The sequence below is a fragment of the Podarcis tiliguerta genome (assembly GCF_965153285.1).
Source record: "Podarcis tiliguerta genome assembly, chromosome: 5".
Taxonomy (NCBI): domain Eukaryota; kingdom Metazoa; phylum Chordata; class Lepidosauria; order Squamata; family Lacertidae; genus Podarcis; species Podarcis tiliguerta.
In genome coordinates this window covers 3,584,686-3,604,821 of record NC_139538.1, presented here as the reverse complement: position 1 = coordinate 3,604,821, position 20,136 = coordinate 3,584,686, and the positions used below count along the sequence as shown (strand labels likewise).

General features: G+C 50.5%; 1 protein-coding gene across 8 annotated transcripts in view; it reads right to left on the bottom strand.

The window, feature by feature from the left end:
* Window positions 1–3,581: 3,581 nt before the first annotated feature.
* Window positions 3,582–20,136, bottom strand: part of TNK2 (tyrosine kinase non receptor 2) — a 108,633-nt gene continuing 92,078 nt past the window's right edge. For 4 of the 8 annotated variants that reach the window (XM_083441964.1, XM_083441966.1, XM_083441961.1 and 1 more), the window contains 6 exons: window positions 18,115–18,206; window positions 15,874–15,918; window positions 11,670–13,042; window positions 6,955–7,050; window positions 5,774–5,901; window positions 3,582–3,964 (listed from right to left, as the gene is read on the bottom strand). In XM_083441964.1, coding sequence (XP_083298090.1) covers window positions 3,958–3,964; window positions 5,774–5,901; window positions 6,955–7,050; window positions 11,670–13,042; window positions 15,874–15,918; window positions 18,115–18,206 — 1,741 coding nt within the window. In that variant the 3' untranslated portion in view covers window positions 3,582–3,957. The remainder of the gene's footprint in view (window positions 3,965–5,773; window positions 5,902–6,954; window positions 7,051–11,669; window positions 13,043–15,873; window positions 15,919–18,114; window positions 18,207–20,136) is intronic. The other 4 variants (XM_083441967.1, XM_083441968.1, XM_083441962.1 and 1 more) reach the window with 1 other exon arrangement.

Below are 20,136 nucleotides of genomic sequence, written 5' to 3'. Positions count from 1 at the left end.
TGAACCAGGCAAGGTGGCAGTTGAGATCAAGTGCCCATGGCAGTTATTGATGTCATAATGGCCAGGGAAATGGCCAGGCAACCGGGCAACCAATGACACGTGACAATCAAACGCTCTGCTCCAACGGACGTTCCCCTCCTAAGCTGATCTTGCCTCTGGAGAGCTTCATGGAGGTTCAAATTATGAAAATTACTGGTGCAGATATACCGTGTTTTTCGCTCTATAAGACGCACCAGACCACAAGACGCACCTAATTTTTGGAGGAGGAAAACAAGAAAAAAAATATTCTGAATCTCAGAAGCCAGAACAGCAAGAGGGATCGCTGTGCAGTGAAAGCAGCAATCCCTCTTGCTGTTTTGGCTTCTGGGATAGCTGCGCAGTCTGCATTCGCTCCATAAGACGCACACACATTTCCCCTTACTTTTTAGGAGGGGAAAAGTGAGTCTTATAGAGCAAAAAATATGGTAAAACGGTTATATAAAACAACACCCCAATTTTAATGGAACCCTATTTGTACGAGTGCATTTTGCTGTCACTTTCCTTACCGCAAAAAGTCATTAAAAAAAGAGAGAGCCAGAGCGTGTAGGTCTGCACTGCGAGGGAGCCAAAGTGCTTTAATCCACCTTCAATTGGGCAAACCTAAATTTGCCGGCATGTCATTGAATTCCTCTTGCTAAATGGTGACAGCCTGGAGGAGGTCCCTAGTTATGTTGGGCTAAGATACAGGAACTCCTGCGTGTTCTGTATAAAATGTTCTGAGTGTCTGTTCCCCTGATTTTTGGACAAATCTTTACCCTGACCTTTGACACCAGAGATTTGTGTGGGTTTTCAGAGCATACCCTATTCCTGTGATTGTAATCTGCTTTAACCGTTTTGGATTGTGAATCTTAAATTGTTGTAACCTGTTCTGGGACCTGCAGGTTAAGGATGTGTAATAAATTTTAAATAATAATAATAATAATAATAATAATAATGTAAATGTTTAATTATTATTTCTGTTATGTACTGAAGTTCTCACCCTGGGCCAGCAGGGGGATACTGTAGATAGTTTTCACTCAGGTCCACGTCAGTTATTTTAGGCGGGAAACCCTGGGTTGTTGTTGCTACAATGTTGACAGCCGGCTGCCTATAAAAGCAGGCCGGCTGAGCTGTTTGCTGTTCAGTTCTGTTCCAGCTTACAAAATAAAGAGCTGCTTTGGAGAAATCGCTGTGTCGTCTGCCATGTCTACCCACTATTCAACAATTTCTATTAAAAAAAACCCTGATTGTTTAAGAGCAGAATTTATGTCACTTCAGAAAATTGCTGAGTGCCCCGGGGCCACCAAGTACAAGGCACTGCAAAAGGCAAGTCCTTCTGTGTTGATCTTGTTTTCCTGCTGCTTTCACCACCTCATCAGGTTAGAAGGGGATTCAAGGGACCTTTCCAAACTTGTTTCTCATGCAGTGGGTCACCTTGTCTTGACGTGTGTGGGGAATTACTGTTAGTACTGTGGAGTGCCTCCAACGATCCAGATGTGTGGAATATTTGCACATCAGTGTCATGTTCACCTCTTGGCTTTGCAGCTGCTGCTGACATGCAAATGCTCCAGCACATACATACAGAGCAGGCTTGGCCAACCTGGTGCCCTCCGTATCATTTGGACTGCAACTCCTGCCACCCGTGATAATTGGCCCTGCTGGGTGGGGTTGAAGGTTCTGGAGTGCGCCAGGTTGGCAGAGGGACAGTTGAAGAGCACGGCATTTGAGTAGCGTTACCCATAATGCAAAGTGCAAGCCGACACCCAGAGCACTCTGGGAGCTGTAGTTCTCTGGAGAACAGAAGAGCCTTCTTTCACGCCATTGAGGGCTTCTATCTCCTAATTCTCTCCTTTATGACCTCTTAAGTGATAATGTAATGTACAATTTATCATTGATTTGTAGGAGAAAATTGAACTTGGTAGGGCTTAATGTAACTGACTTTGGAAATTCTGACCCCAAAGATACTTGGGAAATTATCAGGAAGAATCTTACAGAAAAAAGGGTTCTCTCCACTCTCGAGGTTGCAAAGCACAGCGCTTGCTCTCCTCTCTATTTAAATCTCCCTTTGTGTAGAGATTGTCAAAAGGAGTATATGACAAATCTGAAGAATCATGAATTGTGCAGGCTGTTTATGTTAGCCAGATTTATATGTTTCCCTCGATGATAGTGAGAGAAAGATATTTAGCTTTCCCAGAATCAGAGCGCCTCTGCAAATGTAGTATACAGGAACCTGATAGTATACAGGAACATATTTTCTTTTCTAGTGATTTTGGCATTTATGCCAGAAGACAATTATTAGAGGCCTTACAACTCAATAGGCTGATTTCTATGCTACCAACTGTTCAGGACCTGGTTTCGGACAGGAATGATCAAATTACTTTAATAGTTGCTGAAGTTTTGAGTGCTGTCCATGTAGAAAGACTGGGTCATTATAAAGAGAATTAGTGGTTCTTAATTGATCAGGGATTTGGTAGTGCTGTATTGTATTATTTATGCAAACTGATTTTCTCTGGAGTTAAAGATCTGACTGCGACAAACCTTGTTATGTTGAGCTCGTATTTTGCACAATGTGTATACAGTGTCTGTTTGATAATGTGTGGTTTGCTATGCCTAATAAAGTATAACTATACAGTGGTGCCCCGCAAGACGAATGCCTCGCAAGACGGCAAACCCGCAAGACGAAAGGGTTTTCCGTTTTCAGAGGCGCTTCGCAAGACGAATTTCCCTATGGACTTGCTTCGCAAGACGAAAATGTCTTGCGATTTTTGAGGTTTTTTTCCGCTCCCCAACCCCTTTTTCTAAAGCGCTAAGCTGCTAATAGCCTTTTAGCAGCTAATCCGCTAATCCCTTAAGCCTTAAAAAGCCGTTAATAGCCCTTAAACTGCTAATAGCGCTAATAGTGCTAATCCGCTAATGGGCTTGCTTCACAAGACGAAAAAACCGCAAGACGAAAAGACTCGCGGAACGGATTCTTTTCGTCTTGCGAGGCACCACTGTACTAGCTATTGGACGCGGGTGGCACTGTGGGTTAAACCACAAAGCCTAGGACTTGCCGATCAGAAGGTGGGCGGTTCGAATCCACGCAACAGGGTGAGCTCCCGTTGCTCAGTCCCAGCTTCTGCCAACCTAGCAGTTCAAAAGCACATCAAAGGGCAAGTAGATAAATAGGTACCACTCCGGTGGGAAGGTAAACGGCGTTTCCGTGCGCTGCTCTGGTTCGCCAGAAGCGGCTTAGTCATGCTGGCCACATGACCCGGAAGCTGTCTGCGGACAAACACCGGCTCCCTCAGCCTATAGAGCGAGATGAACGCGCAACCCCGGAGTCGGTCACAACTGGACCTAATGGTCAGGGGTCCATTATACTAGCTATTGAGGGCTGGCAGCTGCATGAAAAAAGGGACGCTTCCATTTCCAGGAAGAGAAATCTTCAGATTTTTTAGGTTTGCACCTTCTCCTACTGGACTCCAATGTGACCAGTTTCCACAAAGTCCTCACCCAAACACTCTCCACCCCCCCTCCCGCACCATTCGCCCGTGGACATGAATTGGCATTTGACCGACACCTTTCTCTCCAAAATAGAATAGTATATTTATATATTAATGTAACACTTCTCTTTACAAAATAAATCCGACACGAAGCAATGGGAATAATGGTCGGAAGCGGGGGGACGGGGACGACGACGACAAGCAAACACGAAGCCGCCTGAGGTCGGCGGAGGGGGAAGGGTCAGCGGCCCGGTCTCTGGTGCGGGGGGAATGCGTGTGGGTTTGGCCCAGCGGGACCAAGCTACAGTCTTGTGTGCCTCTGCTCTGCTGTCCTCTGCCTCGGGGCAACTTAGGCTCGGTCCGTACACCTCCTCAGAAAGGGCTCCTCAGAGCAGCACCAACCACGGGAACCCACGTCGGGTCAACCACTCCTGTTTTGGGGTACTCCTGCAGCTCACCGCCTGCAAGGGGAAAGATTCAGTAAGTGGACGACGACAGCGAGAATTCAGTAAATGTGGAGTGGGCCTCTGAGGAAGCAGAGAGTCCCCCAGCCCTTCCCAAAAACGAAAGAGAGAGAGAGAGAGATACCGTATTTTTCGCTCTATAAGACACACTTTTCCCCTCCTAAAAAGTAAGGGGAAATGTGTGTGCGTCTTATGGAGCGAATGCAGGCGGGAGGCTCTGCTCAGCGCTCCTTTAAAGAGCCGCGTGGAGCGTGTGTGCGGTTCTTCGGGGCTTTTCCCCAAGGAGGGATGCCCTCCTCCCTCCTTGGGGAAAAGCCCCCAAGAGCCGCACACACTCTGTGCGCTCTTTAAAGAAGAAGAAGAAGAAGAGTTTGGATTTGATATCCCGCTTTATCGCTACCCGAAGGAGTCTCAAGGCAGCTAACATTCTCCTTTCCCTTCCTCCCCCACAACAAACACTCTGTGAGGTGAGTGGGGCTGAGAGACTTCAAAGAAGTGTGACTACCCAAGGTCACCCAGCAGCTGCATGTGGAGGAGCGGGGAATCGAACCCGGTTCACCAGATTACGAGACTACCGCTCTTAACCACTACACCACACTGGCTCTTGGGGGAGCCTTAGCCGCATGCAGCCTCTCCTGGGCAGGGAATGAAGGCTCCCCTTGCCCGGAAGAGGCTGCGCGCGGCTATCCCATAAGCCGGGACAGCTAGCGGGATCGCTGCGCAGCATTCCCGCTGGCTGTCCTGGCTTCTGGGATTCAGAATCCCCCCCCCCCCCTGTTTTCCTCTTCCAAAAACTAGGTGTGTCTTATGGTCTGGTGCGTCTTATGCAGCGAAAAATACGGTAGCTGTCCATATTGAATCCTCTCTCTCCATGTGATACTGCATCTGAGCATCAGCCAAGGGCTTTTCCCACCATAAGCAACAGCCTTTTTCACCTGCCTTGGCTTCAGGATGGAGTTTCTGGTACGGGTATTATGTGCCTCTGTCTTTTGCTGAACGGAGTGGAAGATTAGGCTGTCTGCCAGTGTGCTTTTTACTATGCCTTTATTACGTTTTTGTCATTGGTGTTTTGTAATCAGAGAATCATAGAATTGTAGGGTTGGAGGGGACCCCCAAGCATCATCTAGTCCAACCCCTTAATGGGTTTCTAATGTTGTACACTGCCCTGATATCTTTTGATAAAGGGTGGTATATAAATTGAAATAATAATAATAATAATAATTAGTAGTAGTAGTAGTAGTCATGGGGTTGGAGAGAGTGTATGTGTGTGACTTCAACAGTGCTTAGCTTGATTTTGGTAATTTGTTAATGTCATTCATCCTATTTTGTGCATTACGAGTGCTGCAATGCTTTGCAATTCCTTAACCTGACTTTTGTTGTGCTGTTTAGCTCAATTTTTTAGTTGTTTTGTTAACAGCGTTTTATAGAAGGAGGTTTGCTTTACTGATGGTTTGTCATGGTTTTGTTGGCGATCTATAAATTACTCCATACGGTTTATGTTGTCATGGGGATGTTCTGTTGTGTGTTGGTATTTTTTGTTTGACAGCTGCTTTTTTACTCGTGTGAGTGAAAAGCTGCGTGGAAATAGAATAAAACGAATGGATGGAAATGTAAGGGGGCTGCTAAGGTCAACATTTAGGTCTGCTTCCCCACCCGCTTTTGTGCTGGCCCACGGCCCCAGGATGAAAAAAGGTCCCCTGCTCTAGGTGATCTGCTGAGGCCGCCCTGGCTTCTCTGCCCCCCGGAGCAGGCAGCCACCGAGAAGCCAGTCCACAGCCGTGGCACAAAGCGTTGTCCTGCTCTTACTTGAGCCGGAAGGCGCTGTAGGGATCCAGCAAGTGAGAGCTCGCCTGCTCCAGGTTCCAGTCAAACATCTCCAGGACCTTGTGGCACTCCAGCCGCGTCTTGAGGCCCAGGCAGAAGAGCTGCTCCACCTGCGGGGAAGGACAGGGCACAAGGCTGAGCTGGGGGGAGGCAGGCAGGTCAAGGCTCTGAGCCACAAACCCACGGGCGCTGGGCTCCCGTCCTGGGGCTGTGCCCAGCCTGGCCAGCGGAGGGGGCTCAAGTGAGCCCAGTGCAGCAAGGAGTCATTGTCCTGGCAGCATTTGGATGGCAGAGCTCCTTCCCATCTTGCCAAGCAATATTGGGATGGCAAGGAACACAGGAAGCAGCCCTGTACTGTGATAGGAATCTTATGGTCTTAGATATATGGTAATGTTCATAAGCGTGCCAACCAAGCATGTACATAGATCAGCACAGGAAGACCAACCTGGAACCATTTTGATTCCTAAACTGAGCAAATGTTTTCTCTGCAAGGTCAAAGTGGGAAACCTCCCCATTGTCTCTTTCCTCACAAATCCTGTCTTAAGGGCACATTTAAGATATGAATAGGGTGTGAGCCTGTGACTTGGCCCAGGAACTAAGTATTTATCATTACAAAAGACTGGCCAGGCTACCCAGGCAATCCAATGAAGGTAACCTGGCAGACAGGAGATAAACAACGCACTCAAATTTCTGTTGTAGACCGCCTTTTCTCTGATGTAGCTATGATGTATCTGAGGGGTGGTCTTGATCTACAGGGTGGCAATTTCAAAAGTCTTTATAAGGCCTTGGGCGCCATTTTTCTGGGTTCCTCTTCCTCTCCTGCAGGTGAGGGGAGCACCCTGTTGCAACAGATCAATAAAGATCAGGCTTACTAGCTGCTTTGCTTCTCAATATTTTCTGGTGGCCTCTGTTATTCTCTCCTACCAATAGGGAACCTATGTAAGGACTTTATATGGGCTCTTGGATACCCCATAAGGGAAAAGGGCAATTTTTGTTTCCAACAGTACCCAGACTATTCCTCCCTCCGTCTCCACCAACCAGCTCCAGGTTTTCAGGCAAGGACCCTCTCTCCCGGCTTGTGGCCTATTGCATGCAGAGAGGATGCCCTACGGCTGAGCCACGGCCCTCCCCACCCAAAGCCCACCTCCCTGGCTGCCATTTACCTTCAGGTACTGAATGGCCTTCTGCACGTTCCAGCTGTGGTTTTGCAGTGCCGTGTGGCACTCCTCCGTGGTGACGCCGTGAACCGTCTCTTGGACCTACAGCAAAAAGCACAAATGTAGCAAGGGACTGGTTTATTATTATTATTATTATTATTATTATTATTATTATTATTATTTACTTCTCTGCGCAGAATTCGGACCCCCTTATGTATATGCAGCACAGAGAAACAAAACCGTAATAAGAACTCAGTTTAAAACTCCCACCCGTTTTTAGAAACAGAAAATCAGCCTGAACTAGTTTTGGTCCATCTAGCTCAGAGGTTTTCAACCTTTTTGAGTCCATGGCTCCCTTGAACTACCTTCTTTCTGCGGCACTCCTGTGGGGCTCAGGAGCCCAGTGAGGTCACCCCTTGCCTGCAGAGCAGGCAGCCTCTCAAACTTTTTCGAACACCTTCCCTCAGCCTCCTCTCCCCTCTCCTTGGGAGTCATCTAGGTAGCCTCTGCCACCGCCCTGGTCTCTGAGCTGCCCCACCCCACCCCAAAGAGAGGTGATTCCTCACACTGCCCCACAGGGGCCTAGGACTTCTCTGTCCATTCCCAACAGCAAGGGCTGGCAGACTGGCTGTCAGGAGTGTGCGCAGGAGCCGGGCCCTCTGACCAGTAGGGCTTCGCAGGATAGGGGCCTTCCTAAGTTTGTTCTGGAGAGGCAAGGCACGGCCGCACAGGTGAGGCCACTTGGTAACTCACTGCACCTGGTGGCTAGAGCTGGGAAGACTTCTAGCTGCGTTTGGCTTCTTGCTTCCTGATCCTCGGACCCTTGACTTGGTGACTCCCTGCTTCCTGACCCTCGGACCCCTGGCTTCTGGAGCCTCATTCCTGCTCCCACCCCACCATCTTGCCCCCGGTCCTGACGTCCTCAGCTGGGACTTCGATCGCCCGTAGGCCGGACCGTGACACTGGCTGGCTGGGTTTCCTCACCCGCATGCTTGCTTACTCCTAGGCCGCCTCAGCTCCTGGCAACCAGCACCACCTGGCCAGCACCAGAGGCACCATTCTCCTGGGGAGCTTGTAGCCAGGGCTGCTGCAATAAACAGCTGTACAAGCTTTTGGGAGGCAGAGACACAAGAGGGCATCAGAATGTAGCCTTATGAGGCTTTGCCCTCGGGTGGGAAAAATATTGCGCCTGGGAAAGGGAAGTGGGAGTCAACAGACACTCAAGGAATAGTTTCAGAGAAAAAGGTTTTATTTCTACCATCCATGAACTGGTAGAAGGAGCAAGTGTGATAGTCCACAAAAGCATGCACGAGTTCACAGTCATGTGCACAAGCATATATACCCCTTTCCGGTTCCCTCCTCCTTTCTCCTCCCTCAGGAGTCCTGCCCCATGATGTGTTCCCCTGAGCATGTACAGAAAGCTGTCTTGGAACTATTGTGGACTCTTGGCAGGAAAGGGGGTGAGGGGGTTTCAGTGTGTTCCAGTTGTTTCATTCTTGTGCTTTGGCATGGTTCCCGGACAGAAAGCAAGTTGCAATGTGGTTCTTTAGCAAGGCCAGAAGGCATGAGAAAGGCCTGAGAAACAATGGACTGTTCTCTACCTTGGTTACAGCAGAGCGGAATGTTTCTGATGCTTAGCTGCTGAGAAAATGATTTTGAGAAGCTTTGAGAAGCTTTGAGCCTGCTTTGGTGGGGGGTGACTTCGGGCCTAGGTGAGGTCACCTGTCCTCACCTTCCTTCAAGAGGAAGGAGGGAAGGAAAGAGGGACAGAGGCCAGTGTTGCCAAGGGCACCCCTGACCATCATTCAAGCACCCCAGGGTGCCACGGCACACTGGATGAAAACCACTGATCCAGCTGATTACGGTCACCAAGTACTGACAGCAGCTCTGCAGGGGGCCTTCCCAGCTTTCTGCTTGGAAATCAGATGCCCTGACCCTGAGCGGCCCACTCTTGACCTAAACACAAAAAATGAGGTGTAGTGATATTGGGAAATCTTAGTAGTTTAAAGACTTTGGTTCAAGTAGAAGAGGTGCATGCTGGGAGAACCAAAGACTGTAGGATGTTGGGGATGTGTATTTGGGTCTTAATTACAGACTTTTGACTTTAAAAGTGTGAGCGGGGTTATCTTTTTCCCTTAGCAGGAAGAAAGTTTCTAGCTGATTTGTGGTCTTGACACCTGGGTGTCCGGGCTGTAGATTCAGAGTGAGAGGGTTATATGGCTAATTTACATCTCAAAGCATCTGGTGTGTCTCTGGGAATGCTTTAATCTTCAAGGCCCTTTTGAATAAACAGAGTTCAGCTGTCGAGCCTCCTAACAATCCTCAGTTATTGTTCCTCCATGTAAAGGTAAAGGGACCCCTGACCATTAGGTCCAGTTGTGGCTGACTCTGGGGTTGTGGCGCTCATCTTGCTTTATTGGCCGAGGGAGCCGGCGTACAGCTTCCGGGTCATGTGGCCAGCAGGACTAAGCCGCTTCTGGCGAACCAGAGCAGCGCATGGAAACGCAGTTTACCTTCCCGCTGGAGTGGTACCTATTTATCTACTTGCACTCGGACGTGCTTTTGAACTCCTAGGTTGGCAGGAGCAGGGACCGAGCAACGGGAGCTCACCCCGTGGCGGGGATTTGAACCGCTGACCTTCTGATTGGCAAGTCCTAGGCTCTGTGGTTTAACCCACAGCGCCACCCGCGTCCCTGTTCCTCCATGTAACCATTGGCAAATTGCTAATTAATCCAAAGAACTAATTGGTTTCTAAGTTTGGATCCATTTGGGTTCAAGAAGGATGAAACCTGAAGAAACTAAGATGCAAATTGCAACAGATCATCTTGCCAAGCAGAGCATCCTATCATGCTGAGGCTTTGTTATGCTGAATGCCTGCCTTGGTGCCCCGAGGTGCAGGCCCAGTTGGAAACATCTTTGAACTGTTATGCTTGTACTTCTGTTCTTGTTGTGAGTATAGTCAGTGATATTAAATTATGTTTTTATTTTCTGTTTGGGATTTGTAAGAGATGTGCCAACTTTTATGCTCTGAATAACCTTTCTTTTTAATAAATTTGGAAAAGAATTTTCCCCTGCCTTTGTATTTTGTGCCTTTCTGTCGGGGAAGCGGAACCAGTGCCTAATCCACTTAGTCGCCTGCCAGAGCACCTGTTGGATTTCTGTCTGTGTCACGGTAAAGTGACATAGAGTGGGGCAGTCTGGAAAAAACTGAAGGGAAAGGATTTGTTGAACTAGATAATTTGAACTAGAATACAAAAAAGGGAGGTGTGAGGAAGTCGAGGAAATAAGCTAATGAAAGATTGGGATATAAAAATTTGGATGTGTGTTTTTGTTCTTTTTACTTATGTTGTATTGCTGTATTGTTTTTTTTCTTTTTTACTGTCGATGTATTGTTTGTTGAATTCATGTATTTTTTTGTCATTTTTTTTTTCTTTATAATTATAAAATATCTAATAAAATTTTATTAAAAGAAAGAAAATATTCCCTTCCTTAGGTTACTTTTCGGGGGCTGTTCTGGGATAAGGAAGTGGTGCCAGGAACTACTGCTTAAATTTGTGTTTTGAAAACCCCATTCGATTGCCTGTCTCTCGGCCTTCAGGGTCCTGCTGGAGTTTGAGGAACTGGTTGGGGGAGCAGGGAGCACGTGCGAATGCTACCTGAGGGCTAGTGGGCAGATCTGAGTCAGGTTTGTTCACATGAAGCTGAATCAGAACATTGGCCCACCCAGCACAGCGCAATGGCTCTCGGGCTTTTCAGATCACCAAATGGTGACCCCCAGTCACACCGTGGGGTCAGAAGGGCACTTTGGAAAAGGAGGAGCATAACTAGTGATGCCGTGGGGTGGGTATGGGTCCAGTGGCGGAATGGGGGCAGAGCAAGCAATACGACTCCTACCACTGGAAACCCGGCGACATTCCAGCCAATCGAAAAGAGTCAGAGGTTTCTGCCCACAGCCGTCCCTTCACCCAGGCAACCATTAGGCATTACTGCCATTTAGGGACACAATCTATCCAGGAAAAAGCTCTTCTGGAGGGCAAAGAGCAAGGAGGTGGGGGGCCTGGGGAGGGTTCCAAGGGTCAGATAATCTTGGAGGGCCACATTTTGGCCCATGGGCCTTCCTGCACCCTTGTTGCCGCAGGAGTCCGTTGGAGGACGTTGGGACAGAATTTGGGGGTTTACTTTTAGCACATGGTCCACCCAGACAAAGCAACAAGACACGTTTTCGGATGGCAAGGTTGGTTTCGAAGCTGTTACGATATAGAAGCAATGCTGCTGCGAGCTGATTGCTTGAAAACAACATCACATGATGTTGGGACTGTCCGTGGGAAACAGAGGGCACCGGAATTAGCTCAGAGTGTAATATGAGCTGTACAGGAAGTGTTTTTAGTCTCTCGACTGCTGGAGTTTGAAGAGAGCAGTCATGTTTTTTGTAACGCTGCAAAGACAGAAATAAAGGCATGTAAATACGTTTCTGTCTATCTCTTTCCCCTGCCGGGGGGGGGGGGGCAGGAAAGAGGGGGGGTGTTCTTCTCACACTGAGAAGGATCGCCTATCACGACCTCTGCCTGGATCTTGCCGGGAAAGCAGACAGGGAGGTCAACAGGAGACCAAGCCGGGTGCCTGGGAGAGTTGCCAGTTTCTCCTGATAAAGGCTTGATTTCCAACAGAAGCGTGCCCACCAACACAGAGAGCTCTTACCCCAAGCCAAGAAAGCCACTCACCAGCCGTATTTTCTCCGAGGGCCTGGGGCTATCGGAGCTGTTGTAGATGATCTTTTGAAGGCCGCAGGAAGCCTTGAAGGGGACGTTGCTGTTGTTGGAGGAGAAGTTGGCTTTGTAGTCAGGCTGCTGCTGGACCATGGGTCGGACGGTGGCCGTGGTGACCACCCTGGCCGGAGGCGGGGCTTCCTCGGGGTTCTTGGCCTCCTTGAAGAACTTCTCGTACTTGTCCAGGTAGGGCGGGCGCTCGGGGAGGAGGTAGTAGTGGGTGTTGCTGACCTTCCGGCCGTCCTTGACGATGGGCAGGATACAGGGGCCCTTGGCGCTCTCCTTCCCTTGCGCTTGGATCACCTTGGGGGTGGCGTACTTGGGGTCCAGGGCAAAGCTCTGGGTGGTGGGCATGGGCTGCTTGCCGGGTGACGTGGACAGGAACGCCCCCAGGGACAACGGGGAGCACAGGTTGGTCCTCGGCTGCGGGGACCCCCCTTGCAGAGCCATGGGGCTGGGGGTTCTGGACCCAGGCTGGGACAACGGTTCTCGTGGCGGGATCTGGGGAGGCCGGTCCTCCTCGCCCGCCGACAGCTCCCCGGACCAGCGCCCGTGCTCGTTCCGGCGGATTGGTCGGGGCAGGATGGGGACGCGAGGTGGGATCTGGGGCTTGTCCTCCCCTGGGCTGGGCGTGGAGGCCACAGAGGAAGCTCCCAAGGGCACGTTGAGGTGCTTCATGCATTCCTGTTGGAGTTCTTGGAAGAGCTCTGTCGTCTGGGCAGGGCTAGGCTGCTTGATCTCCTTGGGCGGCAGGAAGAGGTTGTCCTCCAGCGGAAGAGCCGTGGTGTCTTCCTTGGACCCAAAGCCATCCCCGGTCTCCCCCTTCTCCCAGTTTTTGCAGCTGCCCCGGCCCCCCACCAGCCCTTCGGCGCTGTTGATGGAGCACACCTCGAAGTCGTCTTCGTCTTGCGCTACGTCGTCGTACGCGGGGGGCGGAGGGAGGGGCCGGGCGTCCCAGTCCACGATGGGCGTCGGGTGGAGGGGCCGGGGCAGTGCTTGCGTGGGGCTCTGAGGGGGTGTCTTGTCCAAGAGGGAGAAGGCTTCCATGGCCAGCTTCGCCAGAGACGGGGCGCAGAGCTCCCCGATGGGCGAGGGGGTGGTGGGGACGGGTTCGTCCCCGAAGTCAATCAGCGTTACCTCGCTGCCGGGCAGAGCGCCCCCCTTGGTCCGGGGCAGTAGGAGCCTCTCGCCCACTTTGGTGCCGGAGATGCGGGCCGATGGCTTGGCCGGGCGCAGACCTCGCCCCGTGCCGGGCTTCTTCAGGCAGAGGTGCTTGAGGCCTAAGGAGAGCGGGTTGTCCTCTTCGCTCACAGGATCGTACGAAGGCTCTGGAAGGGAAAAGGGGGCTGGGTGAGGTCCTGGGGGCAGAGGACGCTCCGATGCTCATGGGCTATCTGAGCTAGGAACAGGGGTCCCCGTCCTTCTGACATCATACCGTCTGACCCCAAGAAGGCCACTCGGAACCCTCAAGGTTGGTCATCTCAATAACCCTGGCAACCTCTAGTTGAGTCTTTGCCAAGCAGATGCCCTCTAGATGTTTTGGAGTACCATGCCCATCACCCAGAACACGTGGAGGGCACCAGGTTGGCAAAGGTTGCTTGATACCTCCATAATATCCTATACAACTCTCAACACTTTGATGACTGCTGCCCCTACTCATCAACCCCCAACCCTTCCTCTATCCTTTCGTTTCACCAACGTCTGACAACATGATACAGAGCTTTGATATCCCTAAAGGATTTAGGGGTAGGTAATCATTTGAGGCCATGATTTTTAGATTTGGTTTCTTCCAGAGCAAGGGTGGCCATGGGGCCGTGCGCAGACTTGAGAAACTGTTGTAGCCACCACACATTCCCACAACCAAGCACACATGGCAACCTATTAAACACAACAGAACACTTCTTTCAAGCCAAATTTCAGCCAGGACCCTGTGGGCATCAGGGGTGGTTTCCATGGGCCCACCTGGGCCTACAAGTGCCATGTTGCCACCATGTTGGTGGGCATCAGGGGTGGGGAATCCCCTTTGGTCCATGATAGAATCAGAGAGTTGGATTGGATTGACCATAACTTGTTACTGCAGTTTGGGATGGCTCATCCCCTGACCCAGCACAGATCAGCCCCTGAAGTCCAAATCACAATATTCCAAAAGGAGAGAGAAAACAGGGCCCCTCCAGAGGTCATTTTTTTTATCGTGCCCTTGTGGTGATTTGTGCTCAGGATGCAATGATATGCAACCCAGCTTGTTTTGGGGCAGAAGTACTGCTTTGTTCCTAAATGGTGCCTGTCCCATAATTTCCTGCTGAGATCCTGCAACCTTTTAAACAACTAATGCCCCAGTTCATTAATTTTGTCCCCCTTTTCTTGCGCTATAGGGGAAGAGTGCTCTTGCAGATGGCAATAATGCGGTAATGTTGGGGAAGCGTCGCAGAACAGCCAATACAGTGGAATTATGTGTGTGGACAGACCCGTATAAACCCACCCCCCGATGTACTATCGTTGCATCAGAGTCATGTTGCAGAAGAGACACCCCTCCAACAAACTAACACCGATCTGGATAGAGCAGCCCTGTTACAAAGAAAGATCTGTTTGGAGCAAACAGCTGAAAATAATAATCCTGCGCCCCCCCCCCCAGCCACAAAGACTGAACTAATTGCTGTTCTGCTTTGCTGTCTCCACCACCCGTGCACTGAACACACAACATGCTTCTTAGAGCCATGGAATCGCAAGGTTGGAAAGGGTACCCAAAGGCCATCTAGCCCAACCCCCTGAAATGCAACCCCCTTGCTTCCTTCCTGCACACTCCACACAGCCATGCATCCTCCCACCTGCCCTAGCTTCCTCCCCCACCCCACCCCGTTCTTACCTATGCCAGGTAACAAGGTTAGTACATGATGCAAGGACGCAGCCCAGCCCAGTGTAATTCACAAGCCCTTTTAGAATGAATTGATTTTAGAATGCCGTGTTTACTTTTACTGTTGTTAGCCGCTTTGAGCCCGGCTTTGGCTGGGGAAGGCGGGATATAAATAAAATTTTATTATTATTTTATTATTATTATTCCCCTGGCACTAGACTTAGAATCATAGAGTTGGAATAGACCACAAGGGCCATCGAGTCCAACCCCCTGCCAAGCAGGAAACACCATCAGAGCACTCCTGACATATGGTTGTCAAGCCTCTGCTTAAAGACCTCCAAAGAAGGAGACTCCACCACACTCCTTGGCAGCAAATTCCACTGTCGAACAGCTCTTACTGTCAGGAAGTTCTTCCTAATGTTTAGGTGGAATCTTCTTTCTTGTAGTTTGGATCCATTGCTCCGTGTCCGCTTCTCTGGAGCAGCAGAAAACAACCTTTCTCCCTCCTCTATGTGACATCCCTTTATATATTTGAACATGGCTATCATATCACCCCTTAACCTCCTCTTCTCCAGGCTAAACATGCCCAGCTCCCTTAGCCGTTCCTCATAAGGCATCGTTTCCAGGCCTTTGACCATTTTGGTTGCCCTCCTCTGGACACGTTCCAGTTTGTCAGTGTCCTTCTTGAACTGTGGTGCCCAGAACTGGACACAGTACTCCAGGTGAGGTCTGACCAGAGCAGAATACAGTGGCACTATTACTTCCCTTGATCTAGATGCTATACTCCTATTGATGCAGCCCAGGATTGCATTGGCTTTTTTAGCTGCCGCGTCACACTGTTGGCTCATGTCCAGTTTGTGGTCAACCAAGACTCCTAGATCCTTTTCACATGTACTGCTCTCAAGCCAGGTGTCACCCATCTTGTATTTGTGCCTCTCATTTTTTTTGCCCAAGTGCAATACTTTACATTTCTCCCTGTTAAAATTCATCTTGTTTGTTTTTGGTTGCAGCCTAGAATCACGTCAGCTATCTTTGCTGCTGCGCCACACACTACACTGCCGACTCATCCCTAGCTAGAAGTACTCCTGTGTCCTCGCTTGCGCACCTCTCTGGAGTTCCTCACATGCCCCCGGTAATTCTGTGTGCGCAGCCAGGCAGGGATGGTTGAATGCAGGCGGGGAGCTCTCCCAGCTCACACCGGGACACACACACACATGCACACCCAGGTACCTGTGAAGAGAGGAGCTAAGAGAGCGCGCAGAGAGCAGGCGCAGGGGGCAGGGCGGCCTGAGAAGCGCCCCCACTTACTCTTTAGGAGGATCGAGGGCTGAGGTGGCCGAGGCGGAGGCTCCCCTGCAGGAGAAAGAGAGAGAGAGAAACAGAGACCCCACAGAACAGAAAGAGTGAGCATCATGCAGAGTGGGGCAGAGTGGGGTGGGGGGTGCAAGAAGCAGCTAGAGAAGAGGCAAGGGACAGTGCAGGCAAGCCGTTCTGACCCAGGTGTTTCTCAAATGTGGGTCTCCAGTTCTTGCTGGGACTACAACTCCCATCATCCCCGACCACCGGTCCTGCTAGCTAGGGATGATGGGAGTTGTAGTCCGACAACAGCCAGAGACCCACGTTTGAGAAACAGTGCCTAAATGTTGTGGGGCTCCCATCAGCGCTAGGCAGCATGGCCATTGGTCAGGGATGATGGCAGCCGGAGACTGACAAGCTCTAGAGAGCCTGTAGTTCTCCACCTCTGGTTTAAAGCCACCAGGTGCGTGGAGAGAGGAGGCGGTTGCTGCAGGTGCCGAACTGGATTCGCCCTGAAGTCTGAGGAAACGTAAAAGAATAATCCAGGTATGCACCATTGCAAAGGACTGAATGGGAAGGGACAGGATGTGAAAGTTTGGTTATATTGCGGAAATGCCCAAGTTGTGCAAAGCTGTCCCATTAAGGCAGAGAAGTCACTGCAATGGACACCAATTTTGGGGTAGAAAATAAGAGTATCACAGAGGTCAAGAGTTGGGAGGGACTTCAAGGGACGTTTTGTCCAATCCCCCGCAGTGCAGAACTGAATTTTTCAAAATTTTCAAGATCAACCAAATTTCCCATGCCTTCCCATTGAACAGAGGAACTGCATCACATTTTGGCACTGTAGCCTACAGATAGTCAGTGGTTCTAAACGTGGGGGGTTAAGACTACCCACTTACATTCTTGCATTTGTTTATTACGTTTAGTTATTGTTTATTCCATCCTTCCCTCTAAGGAGCTCAAGGTGGCACACAGGGCTCTTCCCCACTCCGCGTTTTACGCTCACAACAACCCTGAGAGGTAGGTCTGGCTAAGAGAAGGCAGTGACCGGCCCCCAATGTCACACCCGGTGAGCTTCATGGGGCCGAGTGGGGATTTGAACCCGGGTCTCCCAGGTCTTAGTTCAACACTCTAATGCTATGACACACTTGATGCAGATCTGCCTTCGCCATAGCTGTCAACCTTTCCCTTTTCATAGAATCATAGAGTTGGAAGAGACCACAAGGGCCATCGAGTCCAACCCCCTGCCAAGCAGGAAACACCATCAGAGCACTCCTGACATATGGTTGTCAAGCCTCTGCTTAAAGACCTCCAAAGAAGGAGACTCCACCACACTCCTTGGCAGCAAATTCCACTGTCAAACAGCTCTAACTGTCAGGAAGTTCTTCCTAATGTTTAGGTGGAATCTTCTTTCTTGTAGTTTGGATCCATTGCTCCGTGTCCGCTTCTCTGGAGCAGCAGAAAACAACCTTTCTCCCTCCTCTATGTGACATCCTTTTATATATTTGAACATGGCTATCATATCACCCCTTCACCTCCTCTTCTCCAGGCTAAACATGCGAGGAATCCTATTTGGAATGAGGGAATTTCCCTTAAAAAAGGGGAAAGTTGACAGCTATGGCCTTGGCCAACCTGGGGCCTGACCACACGCATCAGCCAGCTCCATGGCTAGATGGAGGACTGATGCGACTCAAAGCAAAAAAATATCTGGAAGACCCCCCAGGAAGTGAAGGCTGATGCAAACGTTCTGGCTGCAATCAAGGGTCTAATAATTTTGCAACCCCCCCCCCTTACTGCTAGAGACTTCCACAACAACCCCCTTCTGAAATTGGCATCTATGAAGCAGAGGAGCCAGAAAAAACAAAAAGAGGAGACACGTTGAAAGGCCAAGAAGCCATTGCAAAGCCAGTAAAAGCTTAGAGGACACCACCACCATTGATCTCCTGGAAACACGAGATCTTCCTAAACCTTCCAGGATCACCATGTGTCAAAGGAGAAATGATTCAAGCAAGCCAGGCTTCTGCAACATCACACACGCAGACTACAACACCCAGCATGCAGTGCAGGGAGCGATGACACAGAAAAGCATGCTGGGCCTTGTAGTTCTTCCGAGTTACGGTGCATTCATCCAGATCCATGTCTGCAGCTATGCCAGGCTCAGGCTGAACTGGGCAGGATCCAGCACCGGCAAGAGGAGTGGGGGGGTTGGAATAGGTGAGGGATTGGGTTTGGGGGCCACAGGGACCTCCTTACTTTTCGCTCTGCTGGGGAGCTGCGTGGGCCTGGCTGCATTCAAGTCGACTCCTAGGACATCGGGGGGGTCCATAGGGTTGCCCAGGTAGAGCCTGCAGAGAAGGGAAAAAAGGAGAAAAGCATATAAACCAGCGGCTCCTGAACTTTTTAAGGGACGTGGGTGGCATTGTGGTCTAAACCACAGGAGCCTAGAGCTTGCCAATCGGAAGGTCAGTGGTTCGAATCCCCGCAATGACGGGGTGAGCTCCCATTGCTCGGTCCCTGTCCCTGCCAACCTAGCAGTACAAAAGCACACCAGTGCAAGTAGATAGGTCCCGCTCCAGCGGGAAGGTAATGGCATTTCCGTGTGCTGCTCTGGTTCACCAGAAGCGGCTTAGTCCTGCTGGCCACATGACCCGGAAGCTGTACGCCGGCTCCCTCGGCCAGTAAAGCGAGGTGAGCGCCGCAACCCCAGAGTCGTCCATGACTGGACCTAATGGTCAGGGGTCCCTTTACCTTTACCTGGCCTTTTTAGAGCCACTGACTTGTTAGTTCCATAAACACATCTCCAGGGCCCCCTACCCTATGAAAAGCATTATTCAGAATAGCAGTTTACAGGACCCATTAAGGAAGATAACAACACATCAAAATTCCAAACAGAAACAATTAGCTGCTCATTCATTCAAAACCCGGCTAAAGCCATTTAGTTGAATTAAATCAACAAAACTTATGAGACAGGGATACCAGTTTCTTACAGTCTGGTGGTCATTTACACCTCCTAGGTAATCCCACCACCCCACCCCAGGGGGCAGTACTGCCTACTTTGGGAGCTGCAGCGCTGATAAAAAAATCCAGTCTCACTGTCACAACTTCCCCTTCTGAACCCTTAAGGCATTATCAGCTGCAGGGAATACACAAATGCAAGGTGGTCTGTGCCCCCCAAAGCCACCAGGGCTGGTGTCAGGTGCAGGTCAGCAGCCAAAACAATGTCAGCTAAATCTTTATTCCAGGAAACAAACCACAGCTCAGGTCTCAGCAACTCTTTCCAGGAGATCCTGATGAAGCAATTGCAAGGGTTGAAGGTGCCCACCTTCCCAGTGCCCATTAGGACTCCTCTCCAGAAACACCCACTGCTCTGCCCATTTCATTTCTCCAGGGGTTCTAGGAGACCAGCAGGGAGGGGAGCTTGTCGCAGCAGGAGGGGGAGACTCCCTGGATTCTTCAGCAGCCTGTCTCCACTCTGTCTCCTGCCTCTGAGTCTGCACTGCCCTCTGCCACCGCCTCTTCCCACCGCTCCCCTACATCGAGCCAGCCCTGGACAGAAGGCTTACAGATCTCCTTGTGATGTCCGTAGCAGCAGCCTTCCTAGAGGGAAAGTCAAACAATTGGCCCAGGGGATGAAAAGCAAAGTTTTCTGCCAGGCCAATAAAAGAACAGCTACCTGGGGGCGGCAGTTTGAATCTGCTGCACTTAAGTTTGTTCCTGGACACTTAAAAAAACCCTGCCCCACCCTGCCCCACGGGTCGTCCTGTTAAGCCCAGCCCAAGCTTTGGGTGTTGCTGGGCACCCCAGTTTCGATCCAACCAGCGCCATGGGGAACAGGGAAGGCCAGGAAAGGTGTGGCTGGCACAGCAGAGGGCAAGGGCAGTGTTGTTACACCTTGCCGGCTGCAATGGGAACATCTCGGGCTTGGCACAACCTGAACGCGCTGCTGCATCTGCCACCCACACAAGAGATGACGAAACACAGACGCGAAGCTCAGAGACGGTTCCTCGGAAAGAGAGGGTGCAACCCGTAAACATGGGGCACGGCAGGGTTTTGCAGGTGCGCTTCCTGATCTGACCGACCCTTCTTTGCCTTTGAGCTGCAGGAAGGACCTGGAGGCTCATGCATGGGAAAGATGCCAGCCCAAAGTGTGAGGCTTGGCAGCGGGCACAATACAAGCCTGCCTGCCTTGGTTAAGGGCAGACGGTTGGTTAAGAAGGAAAATGCCAAGCCAATCTCACAACACTCATGGCTTAGAGTCACAGAATTGTAGAGTGG